This window comes from Rattus norvegicus, chromosome 2 (genome assembly GCF_036323735.1).
Source record: "Rattus norvegicus strain BN/NHsdMcwi chromosome 2, GRCr8, whole genome shotgun sequence".
NCBI lineage: Eukaryota > Metazoa > Chordata > Mammalia > Rodentia > Muridae > Rattus > Rattus norvegicus.
Window position 1 is genome coordinate 162,149,367 of NC_086020.1, and position 13,443 is coordinate 162,162,809.

Genomic DNA, 13,443 nt, shown 5'->3' on the forward strand with positions numbered 1-13,443 from the left:
AAGGCCCGGGCTGGAGAGATGGCTCAGCCGTTAAAGGCTAGGCTCACAATCAAATATATAAAATACAAGCCCCATAAGTTATAACATAGGTAAATAATTTTCTGACTGAAAATCTGAGTAATTCACTCGCTTATTATAAACAGTACTACTGGTTAGAAAGTTACGAGAGCTTTACAAAGAGTAAAAATGAAATTGGAGCACAAGCCAAAGTTGGAGAGCTAGCCAGGGCTCACCTGGGGAGTGCAAGTTGAAGGGCTTAAGTTTGGACTGAGTTTTCAAAGTCATTTACAAATGACTTGATCTTAGCTACTGCAAATCAACTTGGTATGATGATGTCCAGCTGAAGGTGTTCTACAGTGTTAAACATAGAAACACAGGAAATGTTGAGGGAGGTTGAATGAGAAAGACTTGCCTCTAAACATGTGTGTATTCTATCATTTTTACATCCACAGATTTAAGGACCTTTCAGAAATTAACATTCCTACGTAGACTGGCATCAGTTCAGAGTATAAAATTGCTGTAACCTGCTGCACTGCCAAGAACATTTAGTTTTATTTCAGGCCACTAACTCTGCTGCCAGATTCATTTCCCAACTCTCTTAACTGGCCATTGGTATTACCTTTTAAAAGCTCAACTAAATGTCATATAATCTCTAATATCTGACATATCTATTTTAACATCTCTACTTCCAAAAAAGGTAGCACACACAGGCCTCTATTTTAGCTGATGTATTATAATTTAATTTGTAGGTTCTTATATTGAGCAGCCTTATCAAAATAAGACTTTGGAAGAATCTACAGCAACACCACAGATAATGATTGACAACTGCAGATTATCAGGTGTTTTGCTTATAAAGATCAACATTTCTAATGAGGAGATCAACAGATTTCCATTAGAACATGTTTTTTATTTGTTGTGGACATTGGCATCTGACAACGTCTGGATGGACTCCTGGGTCAGCTGGCAATGGCTGGTGTCAGACATGTGTTGCAACAAAGGGTTTTCATAGTAAATTACTCAGTGATGTATCTGCCCCAGATAGATACGTAAAAGCATCTGGCTATTTACTTAGGAAGATTTGTCTTTGTAACTGAGTTCTTACACATGTGCTTAAATTTATTTTCAACAGTTTCAAACACTGACTTGAAACACAGTTCCTTCTCCCTGACCAGAAAGCAGGAAGCAGAAAACATGAGGTTTCTTTTAAATTTGATGTGATAAGTATCTAATTATTGAACTCCAAAAATTTTATCATAAATGGATGGTCTGATACAAAAAATATTATGTCTGATGGTGAATAAACAGAAGTTTATATAGAAAATATCTAAGCTAGCAGAGAATACTTACTTAGAGAATTTAGGGCAAAAGAGACTTATAAATCATATGTATATAAGAAACTCACATGTAACTAAATTTCTGTCTTGAAGAGAGGCTTTAAGCCAAAGCAAATGGCCCATTTTGTCAAGTATTCTTCAAAAACTGCAGTCTCCCTGAGATAAGGAAAGTGCTTATGCATCCTTTCATCCCCAGACCCTCACATGGGGTTAGCATGCTATACATACCAGTGTTTAGTTGCCTTAATTCTTTTACCTACATTTATATGAGACACAGAAAAAAAGCAGATATACTATAACATATATGATGGAATAAGAGAAATAGTCTGACCATTCTACTAACAATGCATAAGGTAAATATCTGTGATAGATACCCAACAGTGTTTTATCTGTGTACACATAACACAGAGACATAAATGTAATCATAATCTTTAAAAAATAAAGTTCCCAGCATGAAAACAGAGCATTAGATTTAAGATTAAATGATATTGATCTTGCTTCTAAGATGAAATCTCATTATAGTTCAGTTACTTCACAAATGGGTACAAATCACCATAATTAGATCTCTAAGTCTCCATTGGATCCCTCCTCTCAGACCTTGGGGAATCCAATAGAAATAGAGGTATAAGGAGTCAAAGGGGATGGAGGACATCGGGAGAACATGGCCCACAAAATCAACTAAGTGAGGCACATATTGGGTAACAGAGTCTGAAGCATCAAACATGGAACCTGCAAGGGTCTACATCAGATCCTCTGCATATATGTTGTATCTGTCAGTTTGATATTTCTGTGAAACTCCTAACAGTAGGAGTGGGTCTGTCCTTGACTCTTTTGCCTGTTTTTGAGATTTTCCCCCTGTATGAATGCCTTGTCCAGCCTCAGTGTGAGGGCTTTTGCCATGTTTTATTTTATGTTGTTTTGTCTGTTTGGTTGTTGAATCTTGGAGGTGTGTTCTTTTCTGAGAGGATACAGAGGGGTTGCGGATCCTGGAGAGACAGGAGGTAGGGGCAAGGAGCTTGGAGGAAAAAGGGAGCGGAAACTGTGGTCAGGTGTATTGTATGAGGGAAGAATCTATTTTCAGTTAAAAGAAGAATCAAGTAAAAGAACATGAAATATAACACAAAAACATAGCTAATATGTAAAGATATTCTTTGAGGATTGCTCAAAACATAGCATATGAGCTACATTTTTTATATAATTCACCAATATGTTGCTATGGAAAATAAATAACTAGGAGTATAATTTATCTTTGAAAGAAGTAATGAGTTTATTTGGTGACTTGATTATCTTCCTTTATCTTTTAGAGTACAGTATAACTACACACAATTTTCAGATGACTAATAACTTGGTAAGAATCAAACAATGAACTGCAGTGAGCCAGCAACATGGCACTTCCTCCTCCACATTGACTCTACCTGTCTTTTGCTGTTGCACATGAGGAAGTGGATTTTCATCACTCTGCTGATCCTTCAAGACATCGGTATTACCAGCACACCCACTTAAGCTGCTCACAGGGACCCACAGCTTGTCTTCTGAAACTGAAAAATGATAATGCAATTAAAAGTATGAAGTAAGTTAAGTCCCACTCCCATAAATATTCAGGGAACACAGTAGAAGAGAACATGGAGAGAATGTTACAGCCAGAAGACATGAAGAAGGACTTAGAAATGCTCTTATCCATATGATGCACCCATTGCAATCATGGACTCTCAAGAGCAGCAGTTGTCTGCACTAGGATTTCACAAGACTTTACACATTTTCAGTGAGTTATACATAGAACAGGCACTCGAGCATTCCTACTCCTTCCTGGAAATCTACTGATTTATACCTGGATAATGTGGTTCATCTTTCAGTTGTATCATCCTACAAGGCTTCAATGGATAAGACCCAACCCATACTCACAATGATAGTTCTGACTATCACTGAATTGAACCTCAGTCGGGTCACAAAACACAATGAAAATATACAAACTTAGAAAAGAAACTCATGAAGAAGAAAGGTCTCCAACTTATCTTTATGTCAACTTGACACAATCAAAAGTCACTTAGGAGTAAGTATTTTTAATTGAGAAAAGACCTCCATGAGATTGGCCTATTTTCTTGAATAGTAATTGATATGGGAAGGCCCAACTGGGTTGCATAGTGGCCAACCTGGGCTGATAGTGTTGAGTTATATAAGAAAGTAGAGCAACAAGCCATGAGGAACAAGCCAATAAGCAATGCTCTTCCATGACTACTGCTGTACTTCCTGCCTTGAGGTTTCTGCCTTGACTTCCTTCCGGGATATGAAAGTGTAAGATGAAATAATTATTTTCCTCCCCAAGTTTCTTTTGGCCATGATTCTTTGTTGTTCTGAGACAAGGAAGATCAACAAGGGTAAAAAGAACATAAGATAGATAATCTGTAAGAGTCCTTAGAATATGTATATGATATTGCTAAAGAAGAAACAATTTAAAAATAATACCTCAACTTATTGGAAAAAATTACATAAGTTCATTATTCATTTGTTATTTCTACTATGTACTCACACAATTTTAACCTGAATTAAGGAACATTTACAGAAAAGAGCTATATTCTAAAATGCAGTCTCAATTGTAAAATAAAGCCTACTGATCTCCTATGTCTTAATTATAAAAATAAAGTACTATAAATGTCAAAAGTATACCCATATGTTTACAGATATAAAACTTACATTAAAAGTATATGACATAATACATTAAGATATAATTTATGAACAAAGACATTTCTATGTTTGTGCTACTGAGGTAGATCTTAGGGCTTTGCATTTACTACTGAATGACATGCAAAGACCCCCAAAATGCTTTTAAACATGTGAAGAGTCAATACCTAGCTCTACAAACCAAACAACAAAACTCAAGAAATAGAGACTCCGATATACTGTAAAACTACTGAATCAGGGAAAACATTTCCCTACAATGAAAAGTCCTGGACCTGATGAATGATATAAATCATTTAAAGAAAGTTACGCTTAAGGCTGCTACTAAGCTACTAAAGGCTGAGGTCCTGAATTTGTATCACTAGTCCTTCTGTAAAAAGCTAGGTGCATCAGAGACAGGATAACCACTGAGGATCAGGAGTCAGCTAGTCTAGCGAATCTATGAACTCCAAATTCAATGAGAGACTTGCTCCAAAATAAAAAAAAGGATGAGAAATGTATAGAGAAATCACCTAATGCTGACCTCGCCTTTCATATTCACATGGGTACCTATCTGCACATGCCTATATTCCATGCACCTGTGTGCATGTGAATGTGTATGTGCACACAACAGACAGACAGACGCACAAATAAATATCAAATAAATAATTACATACATGAAAAGTAAAAGGTAATAATATCAGTACTATAATCCCTTGTACTATTCAGAAATTCTTCTTGACTGGAGAATTCCCTCCACAAAGGACTGGGAAAGCTCACAAAAATTAGGAAAATAAAACAAAAAAATCTCAAATTTCTTGAAAAGTTGGAATTTTCAAGATTCCTGAGCATTCCTTCCCAAGGTTATAGAAATACTTCTGGAGAAAACTGACAGGTCAAGTAGCCAAGAGAGCATTCCTGGACTGCTGATCTGCCTGAATCATTGGAGAGCTACTGTGGTTTAAGGATTGCAGATCATCAATCATGCTAGGGTGATGACATTCAGTGATAACAAATAAATACATTGGCATATAGTAAGCCTTAAAAAGAAAAAAATCATTTTCTTTAAAAACAAAACAGTGATTTTCCCAGGGTCCTCTAGAATTTTGAAAGTTTGACACATGCAAAAAGAGAAGATGAACATACAGTGACTCAGAAATTGTAGCCTTATATTCTTATACTTTAATCTTAAAACCATAGATTCATGCATATGATAAACTTGGAACACTACTAAGTGAAATATGCTGGTCTACTTATATGAATGAGTTAACCAGAATAAGAAAAATAATACAAGGAGAGAGAAGAATGCGAGTAGTCAGGCACTAAAGAGAGAGGATAAGAGTTTAATGAGAATAAAGTTTTGAACTAACAAGATATGTCCTAGAGACGAATGGCACTCTTGCTATATTAGAATATGACAATAAATAGTACCACTATGCTGTACACTTAACAGCAGCCAAAAAGTAGATTTAAGTTATTTTTAGCATAATAAAAAAGGTATCAAAATCATGGAAAGAAACTGAAATTACAGATAAATATTAGAAATTTAGGAGACCTGGGTAATTTTATGATTTGTTATTATGACAAATTTTAAGAAACTATCATAAAATTCTTAGCTTATGAAGAGATTCAAAGAAATTTACTATTTGTGATACAAAATAAATAATGCTTTCAACTTCTTCACATGATCCTTTCAATATTATTATTAGTATTTTCTTACTTTGTAATATCCTCAAACTTGTCAATTCACATGATTTCAATACTTTCAGATAAACAAAGTAAAATTCATAGTCACTGAGCAGAAATGCCAATGATATTTTAAATGGTGGCAGATTTTATAATTGAGTTACTATTTGCTTAGAGTAGCCCAAAGATCATGGTTCCTGATCTTAAGTTACCTGTGGATGTTATCTCAGAACATGAATGACTGCCTTTTATGCTTGATGATGGGAGGGCATTTAGTCTTTCATTTTTATCAGCAGGAAAGAACTTCTTAGGTCCTTGATAGCGTTCATTTACAGGTTTTCTTCTGAGGGCTACTTTTCGTAACTAGAAAATAACATTTAACACTTTATGTTCTAGCTCATTAAAACAAGGTCATGCAATCATTCATTCATTAAGCAACTTACTATAACTTTGACACCAGTTTTGTTGTAGTAACTTTTACACTGTAATATGGAGACAAAAATAATACAGTATTTATATCTGATTAATACAAAAACTAGTTATAAACTGAAAGTTGTTATTAATCCAAGTAGATTGAAAGTCAAAAACAAGTTTTTCCTGGTGTACTCATTCCTTTATTTTCTTCCCTTAGAACAGTGCCTTTTCATTCATCCTAATGCTATGACCTCATGTTGTGGTGAACCCAAACCATAAAAATATTTTTATTGCTGTTTCACAACTAATTTTGCTATTGTTATGAATCACAATGTATATCTGATATGCAGGATAGCTAATGTACTAGCCTTGTGAAAAGGTCATTAGATTCCCAAAGGAGTCACAACCCATAGTTTTAGAGCCACTGCCTTAATATATTTTCACATGAAGTATGTTGAAATGAGGAAAGGCCTCAAATGAGTACATATGCCTCTGAACTATTATATGTGTTTATAAACAATTTCAAAGATGAAGTAAAAGGGAAATGAGAAATCTGATGTGATGATGCATATAGATGAAATTGAAATTAAGCAGATACTCAGCCAAAAACAAATATACCAAAAACAGGGAAAACAAAGAGAAATAACTTGTGACATTGATATAGTAGTAGCCTAGAAAATCTACCCTGTGCCCATTAGAATTAATAGATATTACAACACCCAACTCACTATTCAGATTATGATTGTGATTAAAAAATAAAAACAAAATATGAGCACTTAGAGAATAGGAGGATTTCTGTGAGCTCAGGGGTAGCCTGGGTTACATAGTATCTTACAGTTTCTATTTTTGGGAAAAAACACCATGACCGAAACAACTTAGGAAGGAAAGGATTGATTTAACTTTCACTTCCATATCAAGGTTGACCATCAAGGATGACAAGACAAGAACTTAAGCAGAGCAGAAAAGGACCTCAACTAGAGAAAGAAGCTGATACAGAGGTCACAGGGTAGGGGTGGGAGTGCTCCTTACTGGCTTGCTCCCTATGGCTTGCTAATCCTGTTCTCTTAAACAATTCAGGACCACAAGCCCAGGATGGCATCATTGACAATGGACTGTCCCCACCCCACTCCCAATAATCACTAATAAAAAAATGCATTAGGGGAAGAGAGATGGATTCTCAGAAGTGTGGACAATCCTGACATCTCACGGGAGAACACCACTTCTGCTCACATTACTGTCCTGAGAACAACCTGTCTGGTGACTCTGGAAACAGGAACATAGGAACACTCAGCTGCAAGAAACTTCCAGTTTCTGCCTGTGCCCAGAACTCAAAGCCAGTCATCAGGAGCACTGACAAACCTGAGAGCAAAGAAAGACCAACTCTTCTGCTCCAAGTGACATGACCAGAGGTTTCAGGACACATAAAACAAGAGCATCTCTCTCTTGCCAGATCCAGCTGAAAGTAAACAGGAGCACTGACACACAGGCTTACAGGAGGGTCAGGGCACTGTCAGAGAAAGCAAGACAAGCTAACACCAGAGACAACCTTGTTGGTGAGAGAAAAGCACAGGAACCTAAGCAACAGAAACCAAGACTACTTGGCATCATCAGATCCCAGTTCTTCCACCAAAGCAAATACTGGATATCCACATACACTGGAAAAGCAAGATTTGGATTTAAAATCACATCTCATGAAGATAATAGAGGACTTTAAGGACATAAATAACTCCCTTAAAAAAATACATGACAACACAGGTAAACAAGGAAAGAGGAAACACAAAAATCCCTTAAAGAATTATAGGAAAACACAACCAAACAGATGAAGGAATTGAACAAAACCATCCAGGATTTAAAAATGGAAATGGAAACCAAAAATAAAGCACAAAGAGAGACAACCCTGGAGATAGAAAACCTAGGAAAGAGATCAGGAATCATAGAGGCAAGCATCACCAACAGAACAGAAGAGATAGAAGAGAGAATATCAGGGGCAGAAGATACCATAGAAAACATTGAAACAACCTTAAAAAATAATTTAAAAAGAAGTCCTAACCGAAAGCATCCAGAAAATCCAGAACACAATAAGAAGATCAAACCTAAGGATATTAGGTATAGAAGAGAACGAAGACTCCCAACTTAAGGGCCCAGTAAATATCTACATCAAAATTATAGAAGAAAACTTGCCTAACCTAAAGAAAGAGATACCCATAAACATACAAGAAGCCTTCAGAACTCCTGTCACAAAATGGTCAAAACACCAAAGACACAAAGCGAAGAAAGAATATTAAAAGGAGTAAGGAAAAATGTCCAGTAACATATAAAGGCAGACCTATCAGAATTACACCAGTTTTCTCACAAGAGAATATGAAGCCAGAAAATCCTGGGTAGATATCATACAGAATCTAAGAGAACACAAATGCCAGCCCAGGCTACTATATCCAGCAAAACTCCCAATTAACACGGATGGAGAAACCAAGATATTCACATGACAAAACCAAATTTACAAAATATATTTCCACAAATCCATGACTACAAAGGATAATAAAAAACGCCAACAAATGTAGGGAAACTTCACTCTAGAAAAGGCAAGAAAGTAATCTTTCAACAAACCCAAAAGAAGATAGCCATATAAATATAATTGTACATCTAACAACAAAAATAACAGGCAGAAAAATCACTATGGCATAATGTCTCTTAACATCAACACACTCAATTACCCAATAAAAAAGACATAGACTAACAGACTAGATACATAAGGAAGACCCAGCATTTTGCTGCATATGAGAAACACACATAGGTGACAAAGACAGACACTACCTCAGAGTAAAAGGCTGGAAAAAAACTTTCTAAGCAAATAGTCCCAAGAGTCAAGCTGGAGTAGCTATTCAAATACTGAAAAAAATCAACTTTCAACCAAAACTTACCAAAAAATAAGGAAGGATACTTCATATAAATCAATAGAAAAATCCATCATGATGAACTCTCAATCCTGAATATCTATGCTCCAAATGCAAAGGCACCTATTTTCATAAAAGCAACCATACTGAAGCTCCAAGCACACATTGACCCTCACACAATAATAGTGAAAGATTTCAACAGCCAACTCACATCAATGGACAGATCATGGAAAGAGAAAATAAAAAGGGACATAGAGAAAGTAACAGAAGTTATGAACCAAATGGATTTAACAGATATTTATAGAGCATTTCATCCTAAAAGAAGAATATACCTTCTTCTCAGCACCTCATGGTACCTTGTCTAAAATTGATCAAATAATCAGTTACAAAATATGCCTCAATAGATACAAGAATATTGAAATAATACCATGCATCCTATCAGATCAGCACAGACTAAGGCTGGTCTTCAATAACATCAAAAGACAGAAAACCCACAAAGACATGGAAGTTGAACAACGTTCTACTCAATGATAACTTGGTCAAGAAAGAAATTAAGAAAGTAAAGACTTCTTAGAATTTAATGAAAATGAAGGAACAACATACCTAAACTTATGGGACACAAAGAAAGCAGTCCTAGACACAGCCAGAATACAGCAAATACAGAGGCGAATGCCAGCAGCAAACCACTGAACTGAGAATAGGACCCCTGTTGAAGGAATCAGAGAAAGAACTGGAAGAGCTTGAAGGGGCTCGAGACCCCATATGTACAACAATGTCAAGCAACCAGAGCTTCCAGGGACTAAGCCACTACCTAAAGACTATACATGGACTGACCCTGGACTCTGACCTCATAGGTAGCAATGAATATCCTAGTAAGAGCACCAGTGGAAGGGGAAGCCCTTGGTCCTGCTAAGACTGAACCCCCAGTGAACTAGACTGGTGGGGGGAGGGCGGCAATGGGGGGAGGGTTGGGAGGGGAACACCCATAAGGAAGGGAGGGGGGAGGGGGATGTTTGCCCGGAAACCGGGAAAGGGAATAACACTCGAAATGTATATAAGAAATACTCAAGTTAATAAAAAAAAAAAGAAAGAAAAGAAATGCAGGCACCACCAGCCAGCTAATTTCAAACCATTCCCTCTACAGGACTGCACCCTAGACTGAGCAATGTCTTTAATCCAATGGGATGTATGTGTTTCCTGTTTATGTGTGATCATCCTCTAAAAACTAAGATAAAGGAATGAATCTCAATGAATCTCAAAAAAAAAAAAAAAAAAAAAAAAAGAAAGCAGTCCTAACAGGAAAACTCAGCTCTGAATACCTCCAAAAAGAAACTGGAGAGAGCATACATTAGCAGCTTGACAAAACACCTAAAAGCTCCAGAACAAAAAGAAACAAATTCATACAAGAGGAGTAGATGGCCATAATTAATCACACTCAGTGCTGAAATCAGCCAAGTATAAACAAAAAGTACTATACAGGGAATTAACAAAACTAGGAGCTGGTTCTTTGAGAAAATCAACAAGAGAGATCAACCCTTAGCCAGATTAAACAGAGTGCACAGAGAGTATATCCAAATTAAGAAAATCAGAAATAAAAAGGGAAACATAAGAGAATCCGAAAAAAAGTTTAAAAATCATAAAATCCTAGTGCAAAAGTCTACATTCAACAAAACTGGAAAATCTGGAGGAAGTGGACATTTTCTAGACAGATACCAGGTACCAAAGTTAAATCAGGATGAGATAAACCATCTAAACAGTCCCACAACTCCTAAAGAAATAGAAGCAGTTATTGAACATCTCCAAACCAAAAAAAAAAAAAAAAAGCCCTGGACCAGATGGGCTTCATGCAGAATTCTATCAGACATTCATAGAAGACCTCATACAAATACTGTCCAAACTATTCAACAAAATAGAAACAAAAGGAACACTACCCAAATCCTTCTATGAAGCTACAATTATGCTCATACCTAACTCATACAAAGACCCAACAAACAGAGAGAACTTCAGACAGAATCCCCTTAAAATATCAGCACAAAAATATTCAACAAAATTTTTTGCAAACCTAATCCAAGAACACATCAAAATGATCATCTATCATGATCAAGTAGACTTCATCCCAGGGATGCAGGGATGGTTCAATATATGGAAATCATTCAAAGTAATCCACTGTATAAACAAACTAAAAGAAAACCCACGTGATCATCTCCTTAGATGCTGAGAAAGCATTTGACAAAATTCAGCATCCCTTCATGTTAAAAGTCTTGGAAAAATCAGGAATTCAAGGCCCATAACTAAACATAATAAAAGCAATACACAGCAAACCAGTAGCCAACCTCAAACTAAATGGAGAGAAAATTGAAGTAATCCCACTAAAATCAGGGACTAGATAAGGCTGTCTACTCTCTCCCTACTTATTCAATATAGTCCTCGAAGTCCTAACCAGAGCAATCAGACAACAAAAGTACATCAAAGGCATATTTGAAAAGAAGTCAAAATATCACTATTTGCAGATGATATCATAGTATATTTAAGTGACCCCAAAAGTCCCACCATAGAACTACTTAACCTGAAAAACAACTTCAGCAAAGTGTCAGGGTATAAAATTAACTCAAACATATCAGTAGCCTTCCTCTACTCAAAGGATAAACAGGCTGAGAAACAAATTAGGGTAATTGTGAAGGTATCTCCACAATAGTTAGAGACAACATAAAATGCCTTGATGTGACTCTAACCAAGCAAATGAAAGATCTGTATAACAAGAGCTTCAAGTCTCTGAAGAAAGAAATTTAAGATCTCAGAAGATGGAAAAAACCCCCATGCTCATGGATTGGCAGGATTATTATAGTAAAAATGGCCATTTTGCCAAAATCAATCTACAGATTCGATGCAATCCCCATCAAAATTTCAATTCATTTTTTCATAGAGTTAGAAAGAATAATTTGCAAATTCATTTAGAATAACAATAAACCCAGGATATCAAAAACTGTCCTCAACTATAAAAGAAATTCTTGGGAAATCACCATTCCTTATCCTCAAGCAGTATTAGAGAGGAATAGTGATAAAACCTATGTGGTATTCATACAGAGACAGGTAGGTAGATCAATGGAATAGAATTGAAACACAGAAAAGAACCCACACACCTGTGGCCACTTGATATTAGACAAAGGATCTAAAACCATCCAGAAAAAAAAGAGAGCATTTTCAACAAATAGTACTGATTCAACTGGAGGTCAGCATGTAGAATGCAAATTGATCAATTCTTATTGCCTGTACAAACTTTAAGTCCAAGTGGATCAAGGACCTCCACATAAAACCAAATACACTCAAACTAATAGAAGAAAACGTGAAGAAGAAACTTGAACCCATGGGGACTGGAAAAATTTTATTAACAAAATACCAATTCTCTAAGAGCAAGAATTTACAATGGGACCTCATAACACTGCAAAGCTTTTGTAAGGCAAAGGACACTGTCCTTAAGACAAAATGGCAACCAACATATTGGGAAAAGATCTTTACCAATCGTATACCCTATAGAGGGCTAGTATACAAAATATACAAAAGAACTCAAGAAATTATACTGCAGAGAGCTAAATAAATGTATTAAAAATGGGGTGCAGAGCTAAACAAAGAATTCACAGCTGAGGAATGCCGAATGGCTGAGAAACACCTAAAGAAGTGTTCAACATACTCAGTCATCAGGGAAATGCAAATCAAAACAATTCTGAGATTTTACTTCACACCAGTCAGATGGCTAAGATCAAAAACTCAGGTGACAACAGATGTTGGCTAGGATGTGGAAAGGAGGAACACTCCTCAATTGTTGGTGGGATTGCAAACTGGTACAACCACTCTGGATATCAGTCTGAATTTTCCTCAGAAAATTTGACATTGTACTACCTGAGAACCCAGCTACACCTCTCCTTGGCATATACCCAAAAGATGCCCCGACATATAACAAAGACACATGTTCCACTATGTTCATAGCAGGCTTATTTAATATAGCCAGAAGATGGAAAGAACACTGATGCCCTTCAACAGAGGAATGTATATAGAAACTGTGGTACATCTACACAATGGAGTACTACTCAGCTATCAAAAACAATGACTTTATGAAATTCATAGGCAAATGGATGGAACTAGAAAATATCATCCTGAGTGAGGTAAGACAATCACAAAAAAAACATGGTATGCACTCATTGATAAGTGGATATTAGCCCAAAAGCTCGAAGATACAACCACAGACCACATGAATAACAAGGAAAAGGACCACCAAAGTGTGGATGATTCAGTCCTCCTTAACAGGGGGAACAAAAATATTCATATATATATGTATATATATATGTATATATATATGTATATATATATGTATATATATAGCCCCCAAAACTAGAGAATATTGATGAAGCCAAGAAGTGCATACTGACAGGTGCCTGATAATAGTTGTCTTCTTAGACTCTCAG

The 13,443-nt window shown here is 36.1% G+C and overlaps 1 protein-coding gene across 14 annotated transcripts in view; it reads right to left on the reverse strand.

Moving 5' to 3' along the window:
• Positions 1–13,443, reverse strand: part of Zbbx (zinc finger, B-box domain containing) — a 111,287-nt gene that overhangs the window by 15,115 nt on the left and 82,729 nt on the right. For all 14 annotated transcript variants that reach the window (NM_001029922.2, XM_063282111.1, XM_063282109.1 and 11 more), the window contains 2 exons: positions 5,888–6,038; positions 2,750–2,872 (listed from right to left, as the gene is read on the reverse strand). In NM_001029922.2, the coding sequence (NP_001025093.2) occupies positions 2,750–2,872; positions 5,888–6,038 (274 nt within the window). The remainder of the gene's footprint in view (positions 1–2,749; positions 2,873–5,887; positions 6,039–13,443) is intronic.